The following is a 19,697-nucleotide window of genomic DNA, read 5'->3' as shown; positions in this document are numbered from 1 at the left end:
CGCTCCTTAAATATAGAAACTATGTATTATTTTCTGTCTGGTAGTAATAATACGCTCCTTAAATATAGAAACTATGTATTATTTTCTGTCTGGTAGTAGTAATACGCTCCTTAAATATAGAAACTATGTATTATTTTCTGTCTGGTAGTAGTAATACGCTCCGTAAAATATAGAACATATAGAGAATCTCCTACCAGTCTTTTTTGGTATTTTTTGATATCAAAAAAGACGAGTAGGAGATTTTATTTATCACCCAACCCCTTCTTACATGCACAAATAGATAAATATAATTCTTTGCTGTAGATTTCACGTTTACGGAACATTACGGCTTAGTGATACATCATTTTTTGACAGCAATTCTACCATTGCAAAGTCCTTTTTATTGACCCAGTGTTTCCATCAAGGTCAATCGAATAACAATAGTTCATTTTTAATATAAAAAAAAGTTACTTTTAATAAGAAATGAACTGTTTGAAAATAAAAAAAAAGTAGTTCCTTTTCAACTGACCAATCAAATTCATGTAAAACGATATCTCCTAGGAGATATCGCAGTAGATTATGAAATATATCACACAAGCGATATCTACTGTAGAATGTATTATTGGGTGATAAATAAGGTTTGGCCAATTGATCTAACGGGTACTCGGTCAATGCTAAATGATAAGGCCAGCTCAATATTTCGTCATAGGCCACGAGGTGTAAACAGGGCTAGGGCTAATCCCAACCCCACCCTGGACCTAGCCCCATTGCTTACCCTAACCCTAAACTATAATCACGCCAACTATCACGTGCCCTAACCTTTTTTTACATCTCAGCGACCTTGACAAAAATAGAGCTGGCCTCAACAATAGATTTAGCCCGGGTACTCTGTAGATCACAAGGCCTGTTATTTGCACAAATCATGGATCCCGGGTTCGTACCATTCCCCACGCAAGTCTCGCTATCCAGCAGTGTGGACTGCAAGGGAAGACAACTCTGTTTGGGAGATGGGGTTCACACGTGACAGGAACTGGTGCCCTATAAGAACGCGCGACAGCTATATACATATATATATACTTTTGCGATGACCTTGTACAGGCCATGGTGTACCATGATAACGACTTTTGAGATAACCTGTACAGGCCATGCTGTACTATGATAACGACTTTTGAACATCGTAGACTTGATAAGGAAATACTTATTGGTATACCTAAGTTTTAATCGTGCACATTACAAAGACGAGTTCAAGCACATTCAGCTACATCTCTCCGTAACAACTACAAATATCTATGGGTCATCTTTGCTTAATTAGATTCCCCGGTTGTACGTGATATGGAGTAGGGTCGCCTGTCCAACCTTGTGGGTTTTCGCCGAGTCCTCCGCCCCCCCCCCCCACTGCTAAAGACCCCATATGCTAGTCTCGAAATAACCTAGTTTATCTCTCTCTCTCTCTCTCTCTCTCTCTCTCTTCTGAAACACCAGGACTGATTTAATTACGTCATAGGTATTTTAAAATCCATTAGAAATGGAGAAAAGATTCATTTCTCATTGGTCGTTATATTATTTTCACCGTTTATCACAACAGATTTGGCTTAGAATCCACTGCTCCAGTTTGAATCCACTTAGTTATAAGCAGTCATAGACGCGACCGAATATGCTTACTATTTCTCCTTTGTTTGGGAATTCACAAAAATAGTTTACTTTTAGTTGATGACAAATATGTGTAATTCTTACTTACCATTGTCAGTGTAATACCCTAGATAATTGATGGTAAAATCACTGTCTCGATAAGCACTTGTTTTGCCATAAAATTCTCTCATTAATCGTCCCCAATCAGCATATGCCTATAGAGATATAAACATAACTTTAAAAATGGCGGAGGGTTTAAAACACAATTGTGTATTTCATTGGATTTTATATGTTGATTTGTTTATTCTGTCGTCGTTGAAAATCTTATGTTTGTGGATAAACCTACGGTGGTCCAAGGTGGACATATTCTAGTCTCTGAGCGAAAGTCTCAAGAAGACAGTCTGAATCCATTCAAAATACATTTATGGAAATATTTACGCAACATATAGTCGCGTAAAACCCCCAAATTACAGTGACTGTAAATTCCCGTTAAAGATACATTATGGGAGATTAGATAAAGAGATGGCAGTTCTCACTATAATAGTTAAAAACTAGATAATGTAAAGGGAATTTGCTGAAAATTTCAGTCAAATTGATCCACTCTGAACCGAGATTTTAGCGAATGAATTTTCGGCCTAGTTTCGATCGTCACTACTAAAGTCGGTACGTACAAAAAATAGTCTCGATTATCCATTTTCATGATTAAATCATGAATGGAACTCGAATAGTAAATTGGAACCTAATCCGATAAACATCGCAGGCTAGCGATGCCATCGAGAGTTGATTATGGTCTAGATAATTTAATTTTAATTAATATCTAATTAATAATTTAGATAACATTTCAGGCCTAAAGAAAGACCTGCAAAAGGCAGATTTAGCTCTTGCATAACGTATGTTTAAGTCACCAACCTGATTTATGCCACCGGAACCGAAGAATGCTATATACTCAGTTGAAAATAGGGCGGGAACTGTATCGACCTCTCCCAGTAAACCCCAACTTATGGAGTTTTCACTGCCACTATAATGTAGCGATGACGACATGAATTCGCTGAAAGGGGAGATAATTACAGCATTTCCGGTTTTATCTAATAAGGCAAATGGTCCACTGGCTGTTCCAGAAACAATATTTAGTTTTCCGGGCTGGTATCTGAAAATATATTTATTACATATACAATTATTTTTTCAAAACTTAATTGACTATGGTTAAGTATTTTCTATATCACGATCGTCATCTTGTTTTAGATGGATATCGTCAATATATCTTAGAGGACATTTTGTTTCAGACGACCACCGCCATGTTGGTTAGTTTTCAGGTACCGGTAACTTTAATAATTTTGTTTGTAGTAACTATCGACATTTTGTTTCAGATATCTATGGTCTTCTTGTTATGGCGATTATCGCCGTCTTGCTACAAACGTCTGGCTGTTTTAGACAACTATGGTCATTGTGTTTAGATGACTATCGCCATTTTATTTTAGATGACTATCGCCATTTTGGTTTAATTTTTGTGACTGCAATTACTTACGTGCCAAATGTGTGGCCATATCCAAACATGTCCCCACCATAGGAAAAATAGCCGAGTGGTTCTGGGGTAGTGACAGCAACTTGAAATGCCGGGAAATGAGATATGACGGAACCGGCATCATGGACTGAACAACCCGTAGTATCATTGTAAAATGTCTAAAATAAATAAAAAGTAAGAGATACAAATAAAGAAAGAAAGAAATGGGGTATAACGTCCACTCGACACATACATCTATGATCATCAGCTAATCTGTTTTCCACAGAACTTCAAACACATTTAGCAGCATATTGTGAATATTTGTCAGAATCATTATAAAATGTCTACAATAAAATAATCAAGTTGATTTTACAGGTTAAAAGATAACATTGACTATATGGAAGTCTGTAGCTTACGTTATCCAGTCTTTGTGTCAACAAATCCGGTCTATATAATGAAAGACACGCCTAGTGCATCGGGGGGGGGGGGGGGGTCGCGAATGGTTAGCGTGTGCGCGCTGTATGATAAGGTCTGCCATTGTGTCAACTTGCGTGGTTTCGATTCCCGGTTGTACGTGAGACAAGGAGTAGGGTCGCCTGCCCAACCTTATGGGTATTCTACGGGTCCTCCGGTTTCCTTCCACTGCTAAAAGACCCCTACGCGCAAGCGAATTCGTCCCGTAATGACCTAGTTTGTGTCGAGTGGATTTTAATCCCCCCCCCCCTCTCTCTCTCTCTCCCCTCTCTCACTCTCTGTTTTTGGTGGACTCGCAAGATGGAAAAGACAAGATTCCAACTTCACACTTTACCTAAATTTTACATTTACGGCTTATATATAAAATAAAATCACACCAGAAATTAATAATAATCATGGTACTCCCCCAATATCAGAAAACTCAGCTTGGAAGTCATATGGTTTGAATTCCATTTGTTCCTTGCAATGCCTTGTGGTTTATTGTTATACTATAATATATAGTTTAGTACTTGTCATAATATTTTGTTCTATTTATAGTAAATGAGTCCCACTAGTTATACACTGCTGCAGCATAATAAACGGGTTTCATTGTTTTTAGCTGAGAAGTCGTGTAGAAATAGGTAAGACAACAATTTTATTCATTGTATTGTGTGACAATCTATCAAATGAATTTATGAAAATCTTCGTAGATTAATTTTATTATTTGTTAATCCCGCGCAAATTAAACGATTTGACGAAAAATAATTTGCAAATTTGACCATGGCACAGTGCTAATAATATCGCTTATTTTCAAAGTTTTTACTTAAAGAACCTAATTTTCTTATTGGGCGAGGCTAATTTTTAAAAATTATAAATTTCTTATTGTTAGAGCCCTGATTAACTTTAAAGGAGCTAAATCGCTAATATATGGGATCTAGAAATTGACACAAATCAAATGGGTCGCAAGGCATATAATAATGTAATATGAATGTATATAAACTGAGTCAATTTCTAGGTCCAGAATAATTTGCGATTTAGCTCCTTTAGCTTTGAAATCGTGGTATAAGTTAGTACGTGATGGTGACCTAGCCCTGTTATACAATGTTCTAACTACAAAATATAATCCTATATATGTTTAACAATTTAAAAAAGCACATGTGGTAATCATTCCATTAGCTAGCAGTATCGTGCTATTGGTAGGATAGGCTTACAGGTAGCATTGTAATCATTGATATTTGGGTCAAAATAATTATTGCATAGTGTAAATAGGTTACATGAATTAGTGATGGGGCAAATACAATTAAATGCATGTCGTTTTGTTTATCAATGGAACAATAGAACACAAAATGGGTTAATAAATAAAATTTTGAATTTTGAAAAAGAAACACATGTACTGAACGTGACCTATTTGGACTGACTGGTGCTTAACGTAGTGGAACAGAATAAATATGTAAGACTAGTCTATATTATATTATGAGGTGTGTCATAAGGTCTGTTATTGAGTCAACTGGCTTGATTTCGATTCCCTGGTTGTACGTGACAAGGAGTAGGGTCGCCTGTCCAACTTCGTGGGTTTCTCCGGGTCTTTCGCCGGTTTCCTCCCACTGCTAAAGACCCCTACGCGCAAGCGAATTATTGAAATAAAATTGAACCATATGTTAGTCCCGAAATGACCCAATTTGTGTCGAGTGGACGTTAAACCCTATTTCTCTCTATATATATTATGAGCTCCTTCACTGGATGTTTAAACCGACATAAGGTGTATGAAAGGGCACCAGGTGGCGCTACAGTTTGTATAGATAAGTTTAAAGGCTCAATACCACTCTTGTTGTAACTGAATAATATGTCCCAATCTTTTTCTGGTCAACAAATTGTACTATTTTAGAATATTTCAATTAATTGATGATACAAATTTCATCTTAACACACTTTATCTAAAAATTTTGAAAAATTCAACATAATGGTATGAAACGTCTAACGTAAACCTTTTCAAATGAAACTTCGATTTAAAAATATTTTCGAACCCTCAGGACAAGTAAAATAGGATGTAATGGATAATTTACACATCAGGTAGGACACTTAAACATCTAGTACTTAGATAGAGATATTATTTATTTTCTGGAGCTTTCAAGCCAGCGAGAGTGTTATTGTCCCTTTAAAAGGGATAAATCTATTTGTTAAGGCCGGTTCCATTTTTGTCAAGGTTGCTGAGATGTAAATAAGGTTAGGGGCACGTTATTGTTGTCGAGATTGTAGGTTAGGGTTAGGTAAGCATTAGGGCTAGGTCCAGGGTTAGGGTTAGCGCTAGCCCTGTTTACATCTCGTGGCCTATGACGAAAAATTGAGCTGGCCTTATCATTTAGCATTAACCGTTTAAAAAGCTCAAAATCTTATATAAATATTCCTTCATTATGTCAATAATTAAATTTAAATCAACCTGTTCATAATATCATGCAATATGTATTGGACGTTAATAGAGAAACTGATACAATTGTCTTCTAAGAGAAGAAATAAGTATTGTGTTGAAGGTTTTATTGACATACTGAGGTGCTCGCCATATCTAAGATAGATCTATGTATATGCTTTTCTTATTTGCTGGTTAGATGGTAATGACTGGGAAGACACGCACGCGTCTTAGTTAAAAATCTAAAAATATACTTCTAGGTCTGTGTGTTAATGACCAGGGGAAAGTTTTCTCAATGATATTTTCACCTGCGCGGTAAAACACAGATTTACTGTAGAGCCTGTTCAAAACCACACTCTGATTCGTGGGACAATTCGAGGGGATTTTCCCTTTAAGATTTGTTTAAATTTCATGTTCTTATGCCAAGTAATCGCAATGTTAGAAATATATTGCATGTATATATACCATTCGCCAGTCTAGAATTCCGTATTTACACTGAAACGTCCGTGTAGATTTATCAAACGAGAGAGAAAGAGAGAGAGAGAGAGAGAGAGAGGGGGGGGGGGTAACGTTCACTCGATACAAACTAGGTCATTTCGGGACTAACATATGGCTCAATTTTATTTCAATAATTCGCTTGCGCGTAGGGGTCTTTAGCAGTGGGACCCGGACTCCCCCCCCCCCTAGGTTGGACAGGCAACCCTACTCCTTGTCACGTACAACCAGGGAATAGAAACCACGCCAGTTGACTCAGTGACAGACCTTATGACAGTGCGCACACGCTAACCATTCGCCCCCCCCCCCCCAACACTGTGACCGATATGGGCTGACTATATGTGGGATCCGCGGTGGCTTATTGAGTAAGGGGCTTGAGGTCACGAGTTCGATCCCGGCATTGGCCGAGAAAGTTCCTCGCAATTTTCCGGTGTGGTTTCCCCTTGTCAGCGGTCCAGGAATGAGGGACTTGCAAGGAACAGAGTTTGGAAAGGACGAAAAACAGAAGATATGCATATTATTTTGTTAGTAAAAACAAATTAACTTCGACTTAAAGACACATTATGGAAGATTAGATAAAGAGCTGGTGGTTCTCATTGTTAGCGCTGTCACGATAATTAACAAAGTCTCGATTATCCACTTTTACGGACGTTGAACAGCTGATCGGATTCAAATTCAATGAAATTTGATAGATAAGATGGCATCGAGGGTTGATTATGGCGTTTTCATGTTAATATGTCTAATTAATACATTTCAAGCCTAAAGAAAGACCCACAAAAGGCATATTGGCCTCTTGCATTATGCATGTTTAATATTTCGAAAATAAATTTGAATCTAAAGATTTTATCCCATCATTAATCAGTACTTTATTTTAACATTTTTCAAATTCACCTACCTGCTTAAAAATAACAAAATTCTGTGATGTGTACTGTTTAAAAGTAGCGGAGACGATTGTATTAAGCTCGATGCTAAACAACCACTCTGTACTCGTGTACGATCCTAGTCGATCTATGTCATTATCACGTCGAACACCCACGTTCTTCAATGTTCCATCACCAGTAGAGAAGGTTTTACCAAAAGCATTGAACACAATCGGTGCACTGTTCAGCCATGTTGAAGTGTCGCTGATACCAATTTGATAACTGAACGATGATTGGTTTAATCTCAGATTAAGATACCGAGGTGTTGTCGAACTCTCAAACTTTAGAGGTCCTATAAATAAAACAATTTATTCTATGATCAGTAGTGGAATACCGCGTTTTATCAGTGAAATAAAAGTGTTATTCCACTGGCTAGTTGTTTTTACCTAAAATGATTGTAAAATCATAAAATAAATAGAACATTTGTCGTTTTGTCGTGAATAACATATTTTATTTCATCTCTAAGCAAGAAAACGTTTATATTTTCACTCATGCTACGCATTCGTGAAAATATAAGTTTTCTTGCTTAGAGATGAAATAAAATATGTTATTCACGACAAAACGACAAATGTTCTATTTATTTTACCTATAGATATTCAATCTGACTAAAATACAGATTTATATTTCGTTTCGTTTTTTATACTGTCGATGGCCTACACTACATGCAGATCTGACCGATTGTAATGCGAGGTCGCGTCAGGGTTGATACGAACTGCTTTTGACCCTATGACATCAGACATTTGATAAATCAATCAGCATTGATGTTATCAGTGGGATGCCCATAGTTCCATGCACCACACGCCAAGAATTATTGAAATCTCAAAAGACCCCCTATGCGCAAGCGAACTATTGAAATAAAATTGAGACCATGTGTTAGTCCCGAAATGACCTAGTTTGTGTCGAGTGGACGTACCCCCCCACACCCGCAATTTAGTAACTCGCTTAATGCGACAGCAACATTGGAGCCACGGTGACTCAGTGAGTAAGACAGCTGTCTAACCCGGAGGTTTCGTGTTTGATCCCGATGTTTGCCGAGAACATTTGTCTGTATTTTCCGGCGTGGTTCCCTCTTGTCAGAGGTGTAGTACAGAGGGCCCGGCAAAGGACAATTGATAGTCTTTCGGATGGGAAGAAAAACCGAGGTACGGGGTACACATTGGCGTGCACGTAAAAGATCCTTGACAATTGGGATTCGATATAAAACCTGGTCATAGTGCCGCTGCCCGGGCATAATTTCCCTCATAGCACACTGTATGGCGTATGCCCAGTCGGGGTTAAACAGTAGGACTTTAAACCCCATTTCATTTCATTTTAATTTTGTCTGACTTTGGTCATAATGTGGTGTAGTAGGTTTTTAAAGTCAGGTTGTCAAGGTCAATGAATGATGTATGTAAATAAGATGCAGATACAGTGATAAGTTTTCTTATCTAGATAAAATAAAGTAGATCTATAACTGATAATGATAGATCTATAAGTGGGTAAGACGCTGGCTCGCTAGTCTGGACGTCGCGGGTTCGATCCCTGTATTGGCCGAGAAAGTTCATCCAGATTTTCCAAGTGATGCAGGACGGGGGACCTGATAAGGTCAGCTGTCTAGTCATTCCGATGGGACGAACAACCGAGGTCCTGTGTATACATTGGCATACATGTTAAAGATCCATTGGCAGTTGGATTTCGATATACCGGTAGGCTAAAGTACCGCTGCCCGGGCAAAATTTCCCTCGTAGCACACTGTATGACGTATGCTCGTCTTCAATAGCCCAGTCGGAACAGAATAGTAGGACGTTAAACCCTATTTCATTTCATTTTTTTTGATAATTTCATATGTTTAATAACTTCTTCAAATGCCGGAATTGGTGACGTTTTTATTCCACGAATTCTCCGATTTTTTCTCGTTTTATTCATCTGGATTACACAAGGTATATTTAACCGTGTGTACGTTTAAAGGTCACCGAGAACTTATATAGTGCCGGGCTGGTGTGCCGAAGGCCCACCTGTCAGGTCATTGACCAAGGCCCACCTGTCAGGTCATTGACCAAGGCCCACACAAGTAGCCTGTCCTCTATCTTCTTTATTTCTTTTTTGTCCTCCTCCTCTCCTTTCTTTTTTCTTTTTTTCTTTTTTCTTTATAGGCTTAGGCCCATTTTTTGTTAATGAGCTTAGGCCCACCTGTCACGAACAGGTGGACAGGTGGGCCCAGTCCGGCACCAAACTTATATATAGGCTTTTGTCTGCTGTTCAATCCAATTCAGTTTATTAAAGAGAGAGAGAAATGTGGTTTAACGTCCACTCGACACATACTAGTTCATTTCGGGACTAACATATGGTTTTAATTTTATTTCAACAATTCGCTTGCGCGTAGGGGTCTTTAGCAGTGGGAGGAAACCGGGGGACCCGGAGAAAACCCCCGAGGTTGAACAGGCGACCCTACTCCTTGTCACGTACAACCGGTGATTCGAAACCACGCCAGTTGAACCAATGACAGGCGTTATAATACAGCGCGCACGTGTCAGTTTATTAAATAAAATAATGTTTAAATAAAAAGTCACGAATTACACTGAAAGATAAAACAAAACCACTTCATCTCAATCGTGCGAAACAAAAATTTAACCACATGAAAATAACACGTGTATTATCTATGCATCTAAACCTGAAGAGATACACGTTATAACCGCCATTAGTAGAAAATAATAAAAATACAATATTGTTCGTAACCAAGGCAACATCTGGTGACAGGCACATACCGTTATTTATTATGGTAACAGTATGAAACATTGCGGAAATGAACCTTGTGGAATGTCATATCTAGATCCAACATGAAGTCAAGGACAGTTCATACAAACAGGGGTGGGGGTGGGGTTGGATGGCTGAATGGTTAGCGTGCGCGCGCTGTATCATAAAGTCTGTCATTGAGTCAACTGGCGTGGTTTCGAATCCCCGGTTGTACGTGACAAGGAGTAGGGTCACCTGTCCAACCTCGTGGGTTTTCTCCGGGTCCTCCGGTTTCCTCCCACTGCTAAAGACCCCTAACCATATGTTAGTCCCGAAATGACCTAGTTTGTGTCGAGTGGACGTTAAACCCCATTTATCTCTCTCCCTCATACAAACAGTTTCATAGACAAGAGAAAAACAGTCTTAAATCTCTGTATAACAACGTTTCGTTGGCGATGGTATCCATCTGATATATACGTTTGTTTGTGATTTCTGCATATTGTGTCTTGTCCGTAGATTTCTCAGAATTTACTCAAAATTGTTCACCTTATTTTAACTAAAATATAGCCCTTTATAAAACTTTTGTTGTTTTAATGTATTAAATACACCAATAAGAAACTATGAGCAAAGTTTTGTGTTTCTGGATCAAAGATATTTCTCATAAACAGTGATTGGAAGTTGAGTAAATTCTGAAGTTAAGTCTGAGAATGTTTTGTGAACTGAGGACCATCTATGACACACCATTTCTTCAAACCCAGTGTTCCAAGAAGAGTTTTAATACATCAAACCAGTCAAACCGAGGCCAAAAATGTCAACAGTTGATACAGGCAACAATGCCTCGAGACACTTACTTCTAAAGTTAGGCCCCCGAATACGAAACTTTTTAAAGTTACTTAGTCTATAACTCAATATCATCAGAAATTTTCGACATTGAAAACACAAATTACTTGTCAATTTAAATCAACATTGATGTGATCTTATCGGGAAAGGTGGGCTTCTGATATCCAATATTTAAGACAACATAAACATTTGACCATTCTCAATAGCTCCTCCAAAACTATGAAATTGGCGTTCTAGAAACACCCAATTTGTATTATCACAGAATAGTGCACTCAATTACAATTGAAATTTACTCCTATATTATGTACCTTACCCAGAGATCTCGGATACAGGATATCACAAATATAGTAGAGACTTTTAAGATACGGATGCGTGATACGTTGCGTCAATATAGTTTCAGATTTTCGCGCCGCGTACGTCTGGGTAGCTGAGCTGGTTATAGTTCTATTATAATATGGTCGCAGTTATCTACCAAGATCACCATTTGTACTAGTCAAGTGCCTAGCCTACAATTTCCGGTAAAAAGACAACGACGTTATACCGACCTTTTCCGTATGAAAGCTGTTTTATGCGTGCTGCCGTATTCGTGTGCCGTATCATGTATAAGAAATATACACACATTAATGACGTCACACGCAAAATCGATACCGATACGCGATACGGACCAGGAATTTACGCTTGCCAAACGTCTCTTCTATTCTAGTATGACTATTGTGTTCAATAACTGATAGCCTTGGTAAGCGTGATTCCATAAGTTAAAAAAATAAATTTTATTTCATTTAAAAAAGAAAATACTACACTACCTGCACTAGAATAGGTTATAGACAATAGGAGAATTAACACTGCACGATATATCATGTTGATGAAATATTAAAATTAATACTTATATATCGATCATTTTAGATAACTATATAATACTTATCTTATCAATGGATCAAAATAAACTGTTGAATTAGGTTGTTATGATAGGACATGCACAGACGATTGAATGCACCATTTCTTTAGAGTATGCGGAAGACTGGATGTTTTAAAGAGAGAGAGAGAGAAATGGAGTTTAAAGTCCACTCGACACAAACTAGGTCATTTCGGGACTAAGATAATATGGTTTAATTTTATTTCAATAATTCGCTTGCGCGTAGGGGTCTTTAGCAGTGGGAGAAAACCGGAGGACCCGAGGAAAACCCACGAGGTTGGACAGGCGACCCTACTCCTTGTCACGTACAACCGAGGATGGATTCGAAACCTCGCCAGTTGACTCAATGACAGGCCCTATGATACAGCACGCACGTGCTAACCATTCGGCCATCCAACCCCCCTATGTTTTAAAGAGAAATAGGGTTTAACGTCCACTCGGCACAAACTAGGTCATATAGAAACTAACATGTAGAAATTTATTTCAATAATTCAATAGGAGGAAACCGGAAGATCCAGAGAAAACCCACGAAGTTGGGTAGTGGCGACCCCACCTCTTATCACGTACACGCCTGGGGTCGAAACTTGGCCACTCGACACAATGTAAATCAACACTTTTTATGAGAAATTTTTCTCGGCCGTGTGCATTATCCTTTATCGTCAGATGTGGGACAGGATGGGTACTCAAAGCACGAGATAATGATATAGACATTATGTGATATCACAATTAATGCTTTGCCTCCAAGAAATTGAATGACAATGTCATTGTATTAATTCATAATAAAAATTGACGTCAAACGAGGTTTTGAATTTCTCTGTTTAAAAAACGCAATGTATGTGTATATACGCCAAAATGACGATAGAGACCATGCGGGAGGGGGGCGGGAGATGCATTGTCTCAGGAACCTGGCAAACCCCCTCCTGCAAAAATTCCTGGATCCGCCCCTGCAATGACAGGCCTAATGATCTAAAGCGCATGTTTCAAGCTAGCGACTGCTGAACAACATAATTATTTCAAAATGAACCCCCGAAGGCACAATATTCCAGTATACAGTGAAAATACCTAAAACACATATCGGTCCAAAAATGATTAAAATCGTCAAACCAGGTCCACATTACTTTCCATTCATATCATGCCGCTATCTTTATAGTTTTAAATCCTGAATATCTGATACGTTTCGGGCGTTATAATTACTACGTAAAAAGTAATTATTGGCCTTTTGGTACATATTGACCTTAAAGCGATAATTTCATATTTTTAAGTTATATTTTTAAAATGTATTAAAATAAAGCCCTAAAATAGATGGTATCCATAAACAGTCCTACCTTGTTCAAGAATAATCATATTAATCCTATAATTCACTATTGTACGGAAGCGTAATAGAGCCACATATTTTTTTTTATTATTCTATTTTCAATTTTTCAAGATACTAACTTGAATTTTCAAGATACTAACTTGAATTTTCAAGATACTAACTTGAATTTTCAAGATACTAACTTGAATTTTCAAGATACTAACTTGAATTTTCAAGATACTAAGTTGAAGTTACTAGTTACTTTTATCCGTTACATATCCGTTACATTTCTGGTAGCCTATATTTGTGTCAAGGCTGCTGTGTTGGCGTATTATCTTTCTTGTATGGCCTTTTACTACCCGAAATTTTCAAGTTATTGACTTACAGGCTTTAAAATTTAGAAAAGAATAAATTAATGGCCCTATTACGCTTCCGTAGAATTAACAGAGGAGTATTGCGTTTATACTCAGCTCTGATAAAAAAAAAAGCAGTATTGACCTAAATAAATGAATGAGTGAATGTTGTTTATAGCACGTCGACACCATAAATCATGTCAATCTACGTGTTATCGCCGATAATCTGCTTATGTTTTGGGAGTATTCCTAAGTCATCGGATAGGCTGCTTCCACACCTTGTCACTAAGATAGCAGAGAATGGGACTCGAACCCTCGACACCATTGATGGCAGACCAAGGCGTAGCCTATCGGCCACCCGACCCTCTCCCCAAGACTCGCCTTCTAGGACACGCTAGGAATGGGGCGATGGACACATTCTACTATCTAACTCTGTACTATTGACCTGTAAAATAATGCACTGTAAACAATTTATATTTATTTTACATTGTTTCTTGAAGTATCGCGTAACGTCCAGGGTTCTAAAGGGTGGGGGGGATGGCAGAGATGTCCTAGGGGGCAGATGTTCCAGAGGAAAAATGTGGGGGGGGGGGAGGGGGGAAACTCTGGGGGTAGATGTCCCAGGGGGGCAGATGTCCTGGGGGGCAAATGTCCGGTGAGTAAAAGTCCGGGGGTAGATGTCCTAGGAGGGAAGATGTGTTCAGGAGGAAATGTCCTGGGGGGGTAAAAGTCCTAAAAGGGGGGGGGGGGTATCCGGGGGCAGATGTCCGGCGGGGGAGATATCCAGGTGGGGTGGGGGGAATGTCGTGTATTACGTCAATAAAATTGAGCAAAAGACATAGAAATAATTATGTTTTGACTGTCTTAGAAAATATGAAATTCTCGCTTTAAATGAAAGGTGCCAAAACAAATTAAAACACCGCGTCCAATTAAACTTTGATCGAAACAAATATATTATGTTATTTTAATTCATAGTGAAATACCATATCTGGCGTATATCTGACAAAACTTTATTCCGTATCCAGATGCCCAGTACAAGATGCATCTCAGTAGTTATTGCTAAGTTGGGACGTGTGTCTTTTTTTGTTATATGCTCACATTTCCGTGTAGGCATATTATGTCGTTACACTGACCGTCGGGCCGTTCGTCAAGTCAACAATTGACTTGTGAACGCGATAGAAATGAAATGAAATGGGATTAACGTCCTACTGTTCTGCTCCTATACTGAGCTATTGAAGACGGGCATACGCCATACAGTGTGCTATGGGGGAAATTTTGCCCGGGCAGCGGTTATATGGCCTACTCTTATATCGCATTCCAACTGCCAGGGGATTTTTTACGTGCACGCCAATGAATACACGGGATCTCGGTTTTTCGTCCCATCCGAACGACTAGACAGCTGTTCTTGTCAGGCCCTCTGCCATGTGCCACTGACAAGGGGAAACCACGCCTGCTAAGTGCATTACTATTTTGTCGTTTGTGGATCAGCCTTTACCAATTACTTCCACATTGCGTTGTAGGATATGTTTTTAGTTTTTCATTACAAAATGAATTGAAATTGATCAATATTGATTTCTAATTCGTGTTTTTTATTCGAATAATGCAAAATATAGAGTTTGAGACTTAGCTCTTTCAATACAAGAATTCAAAAATCTAATTTTATATTATACAGGACTATGTCAAAATGACTGAAGTAGAAGATGTAGAGAAGCGTGTAAATATAAAGGGGGTTCATGTGTTTGTGGTTGCAAATACCAAAAGGAAAGAAGACCAACCTAAACGGGATACATGGTCTAACAGATTTGATTTTGTTATATCGTGTGTAGGAGCAGCTGTAGGCTTTGGAAATGTCTGGAGATTTCCATATCTCTGCTACAAAAACGGCGGGGGTAAGTTTTTGTTATTAAATTACATAACCGTAAGGTGCAAATAGAAGACATGTTGTTATTATTATTATTATTATTATTATTAAAGATTTATTATGTAAGAGTTAAATCCGCCTATAGCAGGTTTTTATTATTGCTTCAAATGTTATAAACTTTTATATTTAAACAACTGTCTAGGCAAATGGATGGCTCCGGGTTTAAGTAGATTAGAACGCTTCGGGCGTTTCACGATTTAAAATAAAAATGGAGAAGTTAGGCAAAGTCCCGAATAACAATAATAAACAATCAATGCTACATCTTGTGAAAATTCCAAACAGTGATAACTTCGTTCAGATTGAAGTAATTTGAATGATTTTTCAATATATTCATTTTGCCTTATCTGTTTTTGAACTGTTATACCAAGAACGGCCAGCTCTTTATCTAAACACATTCAAGTGGATATATCAGCTTTGAATTATCAGAGTAAGATATGTATTTAACTTTTGACCTTTCAGGCGCCTTTCTAATACCATACTTGATCGCTGTGGTTACCGTTGGATTTCCAATTAAATTCCTGGAAGTATCATTAGGTCAGTTTATGCAACAAGGTGGAATTGGAATGTGGAATATCTGTCCCTTAATGAAAGGTAATATATCACATGAAAAACTAAATGATATCGTATCTTTAATTCGTTTCGTTTAATGGATTTTCTTGACCTGAGTCCGATAAGGGATGGTATGAAATGGGGTTTAACGTCCTACGGGACCTCGGTTGTTCGTACCATCCAAAGGACTAGACACAAGTCCGATAAAGTACCATACACAGAGTATAAAGGGATGTACACATCAATGATTTATTTCACGCCGACTGTTTGTCGATCTTTATTTACGCGTTTACACATGCAATGTATAATTTACCACAAACCAACATTTATTTGTCGGTGACTGAAAATTACCGAATTACCGACAAATAATCTTAAAATGGGATACTTCATATTATAAATCTTCATTCTTTTACCTCCCCTTGTCAGTGGTTCAGGACGGAGGTCCTGATGAGGACAGCTGTCTAGTCGTTCGGATGGGGCGAAAAACCGAGGCCCAGTGTATACATTGGCGTGCACGTAAAATGTCCGTTGGTAGTTGGAATTCGATAAAAAAAAGTAGGTCCTAGTGCCGCTGCCCGGGCATAATTTCCTTGGGGATTTCTTATGTTGTCATTGTCAGAATCATTGATTTCTGATAACGGATTTGTTAACGAGCTTTCATCGGTTACAGATTCAATACAAATATGGAAGTAGACGACGCCACCTATTGCCGAGTGACGTTGGTTTGATATATCTTCTTTTTCAGGTGTTGCTGTATGTACCTCCATATTTGCTTTTTTGGAATTAGCGTATTACGTCATCATATTTACCTGGGTATTATTATACCTCGTATCAACGTTTTCCGATCCGTTACCATGGAGTAATTGTAATAATACATGGAACACGGTCAAGTAAGTACTTTTATATACCTTTAGTTCTATTTTATTAGATATGATTACAGGGTAGTGAGAGGGGTTGATGTTTGTTTTTCTATGGTGGGGGATTGGATGGCCGCATGGTTAGTATGTTCGTGTTGTAATTTAACGTCTGTCATTGAGTCAGTTGGCGTGGTTTTGATTCCCTGGGTGTACGTGACAATGGTGTACTGTCGCCTGTCCAACCCCGTGGGTTTTCTCCGAGTCCTCCGGATTCCTCTGAATTCCTCCGACTGCTAAAGACCCCTACGTGCAAGCGAATTATTGAAATAAAATTGAACCATATGTTAGTCCCGAAATGACCTAGTTTGTATCGAGTGGACGTTAAACCCCATTTCTCTCTCTCTCTCTCACACACACACGGTAGTGATATGAGGCCTTGGCAAACCCGACGTTAACCATTCCCTCCGGTTGGAATTTCGCTACAACAAACAAATGTTTTCTCAAAACAATGAAAGTTTCTAAACGTAAGACCAAATTTGTGTAAAAGACCCCCCCCCCCCCGAAACTAGAATGAATAATGCCAAATACTTTGAAACGTGTCCAAATGCCAGTGTGTTATTAGTTTGTCGAATTTAATTCCCAAGAAGATGCACGCTTGAATGAGATAAACGAACGGGCAAATTGGGTTAATGAAAAGCTTCCAATCATAGAAACACTTTAGGAAGTTCTTGGTCTTGAATTCTTTTAAAGATTTATTTAAATTATGATAACTCGCATGGCGTCCGTAATCTTTCTAGACCCCTAGTAAGAGTTTGTATTGTTTTACAATAGCTTAGCCTAGTCACCATGTTTTGTTTAGGTACTTCGTTTTGTTTCAGTTGTTTTGCCGGAAGTTCTGATAATGGTGACAGAATTACTGATAACAGCACATCTTATAACTGGACTTATCTATCAGATACTAATATAACCAACGTTACTGGTGTAAACCTAACTTTAAATATGACCAACGTTACTGGTCTAAATCCAACTGTAAATAGAATAGATCCTTCTGTTGAATTCTGGAGGTAAGTCAGTGGAGAAAAACCTATCAATGGGGCATTGTGGGAGATTAGATAAAGAGCTGCCATTTCTCGCTATAATAGTTAAATGCTAGATATGTAAAGAGCTGACATTTCTCGCTATAATAGTTAAATGCTAGATATGTAAAGGTGATATGCTGAAAATTGCAGTCAAATTACTCCACTCTGAACCGAGATATAAGCAATTGAATTTTAGGCCTAGCCCCGATCATCAATACTACTAAAGTCGGTAGGATAAAATAAACATAGTCTGGATTACCCATTTTTGGATTTAATCATCAATGAGCAGCAGATCGGATTCAAATCCAGTAAAAATCCGACGAATAAAATGCGAACTGCTACGAATAATACGAATGTGTAAGCACCAAATAAGAAACTTCAAGAACAGTCTACGAATCGGAAAAAGGTTGGATTCGGGACGATTCGTTGAAATCGTTGTCCACGTGAAACAAGGGCATTATCGAATAAAGGATGAGACTAATAAAATCAATTTGTCTGTGTGTCTGTCAGTCCATCACAAATTTTGAGACGTAATAACACCATGACTTCTGTTAATTAAGGTAGAATATTTAAACTGTGAGTAGATGTTTGTTATGTGAATGTCTTGATGGAGCTCCATGAAGAGAATTTTCTGCTCAAGCTAAGAAGATTGGTAGAGAGTAGAGACATTAGACCCACCTCAAAAAAAAAAAAAAAATAAAAAAATAAAATATGTATACATGTATCACCAAATATGTATATCATATATAATTTGATACAAAAGCATGCACGTCATTGTGCAACTGGGAATTTATACGTTCACTGTTTTTTTTATTATCTTTTATATACAGGCATTATGTGTTAGAGATAACCGAAGGTTTAGATGAAACGGGGGTTATTACTCTGAAAGTCTAATAATATTTTATTGTCTTCCAGGCATTATGTGTTAGAGATAACGGAAGGTTTAGATGAAACGGGGGTTATTACTCTGAAAGTCTAATAATGTTTTATTGTCTTCCAGGCATTATGTGTTAGAGATAACGGAAGGTTTAGATGAACCGGGTGTTATTGTGTGGAAGTTATTACTCTGTTTATTAGCTATTTATATTGTTGTTTATTTCTGTACCTGGAAAGGAATCAAATGGATTTCAAAAGTAAGTATGATAATTTGTGATGATAAAAATTATAGAAATGTAATTGGTTACGCTTGGCCCCCACTATCACGTCCTATCATATATTAAGGTCAGTCGAAGCAATCGTGTTGATCGTATCTGCACGTACCAGATCATGGACTCGAATAGGGACAATCCTGTCGTAGCACATCGCACGAAGGTAAAATATAAGCGTGTACCCACACATTGTCTCGCAATCTCTGTATATAACCTGTCTCCATTAGTCAGGTTGGCGCCATTTATAAAAGTAGGACGATAAACAACATTTTATTTCTTTTTCGAAAATTGTATTTTTAGAGCCCACACACCCGTTCTGTTAGGGGGGTTGGGTGACCAAATGGTTAGCGCGTGCGCGTTGTATCATAAGGTCTGTCATTGTCCAAGTTTGTGTCGAGTGGACTAACATATGGTTTAATTTTATTTCAATAAATAACTTGCGCGTAGGGGTCTTTAGCAGTGTGTGTGTGTGTGGGGGAGGGGGACCCACAAGGCTAGACAGGCGACCACACTCCTTGTCACGTACAACCGAGGAATGGAAACAACGCCAGTTGACTCAATGACCGACCTTATGATACGCGCTTACCACTCGGCCATCCAACCCCTCTGAAGTAGGACAAGATAAAGGCTAATGAGGTAATATATAGAAAT

At 38.2% G+C, this 19,697-nt stretch overlaps 1 protein-coding gene and 1 long non-coding RNA gene across 2 annotated transcripts in view; one reads left to right on the top strand and one right to left on the bottom strand.

Annotated features, from left to right (window-relative positions):
• The window catches only part of LOC126825598 (creatine transporter), a 37,823-nt gene that overhangs the window by 7,766 nt on the left and 10,360 nt on the right, over nt 1-19,697 (top strand). The window contains exons 2-7 of the mRNA XM_050555278.2: nt 4,121-4,203; nt 15,165-15,381; nt 15,873-16,004; nt 16,708-16,852; nt 17,698-17,883; nt 18,899-19,031. Coding sequence (XP_050411235.1) covers nt 15,177-15,381; nt 15,873-16,004; nt 16,708-16,852; nt 17,698-17,883; nt 18,899-19,031 — 801 coding nt within the window. The 5' untranslated portion in view covers nt 4,121-4,203; nt 15,165-15,176. The remainder of the gene's footprint in view (nt 1-4,120; nt 4,204-15,164; nt 15,382-15,872; nt 16,005-16,707; nt 16,853-17,697; nt 17,884-18,898; nt 19,032-19,697) is intronic.
• LOC130010568 (uncharacterized) lies at nt 26-2,730 on the bottom strand. Its single transcript, XR_008785884.1, has 3 exons — nt 2,518-2,730; nt 1,718-1,823; nt 26-57 (listed from the first exon to the last, which is right to left on the bottom strand). It is a non-coding gene; the product is annotated as an uncharacterized LOC130010568 (long non-coding RNA).

This window comes from Patella vulgata, chromosome 1, assembly GCF_932274485.2.
Source record: "Patella vulgata chromosome 1, xgPatVulg1.2, whole genome shotgun sequence".
Classification (NCBI taxonomy): domain Eukaryota; kingdom Metazoa; phylum Mollusca; class Gastropoda; family Patellidae; genus Patella; species Patella vulgata.
This window is presented reverse-complemented; position numbering and strand designations above follow the sequence as displayed.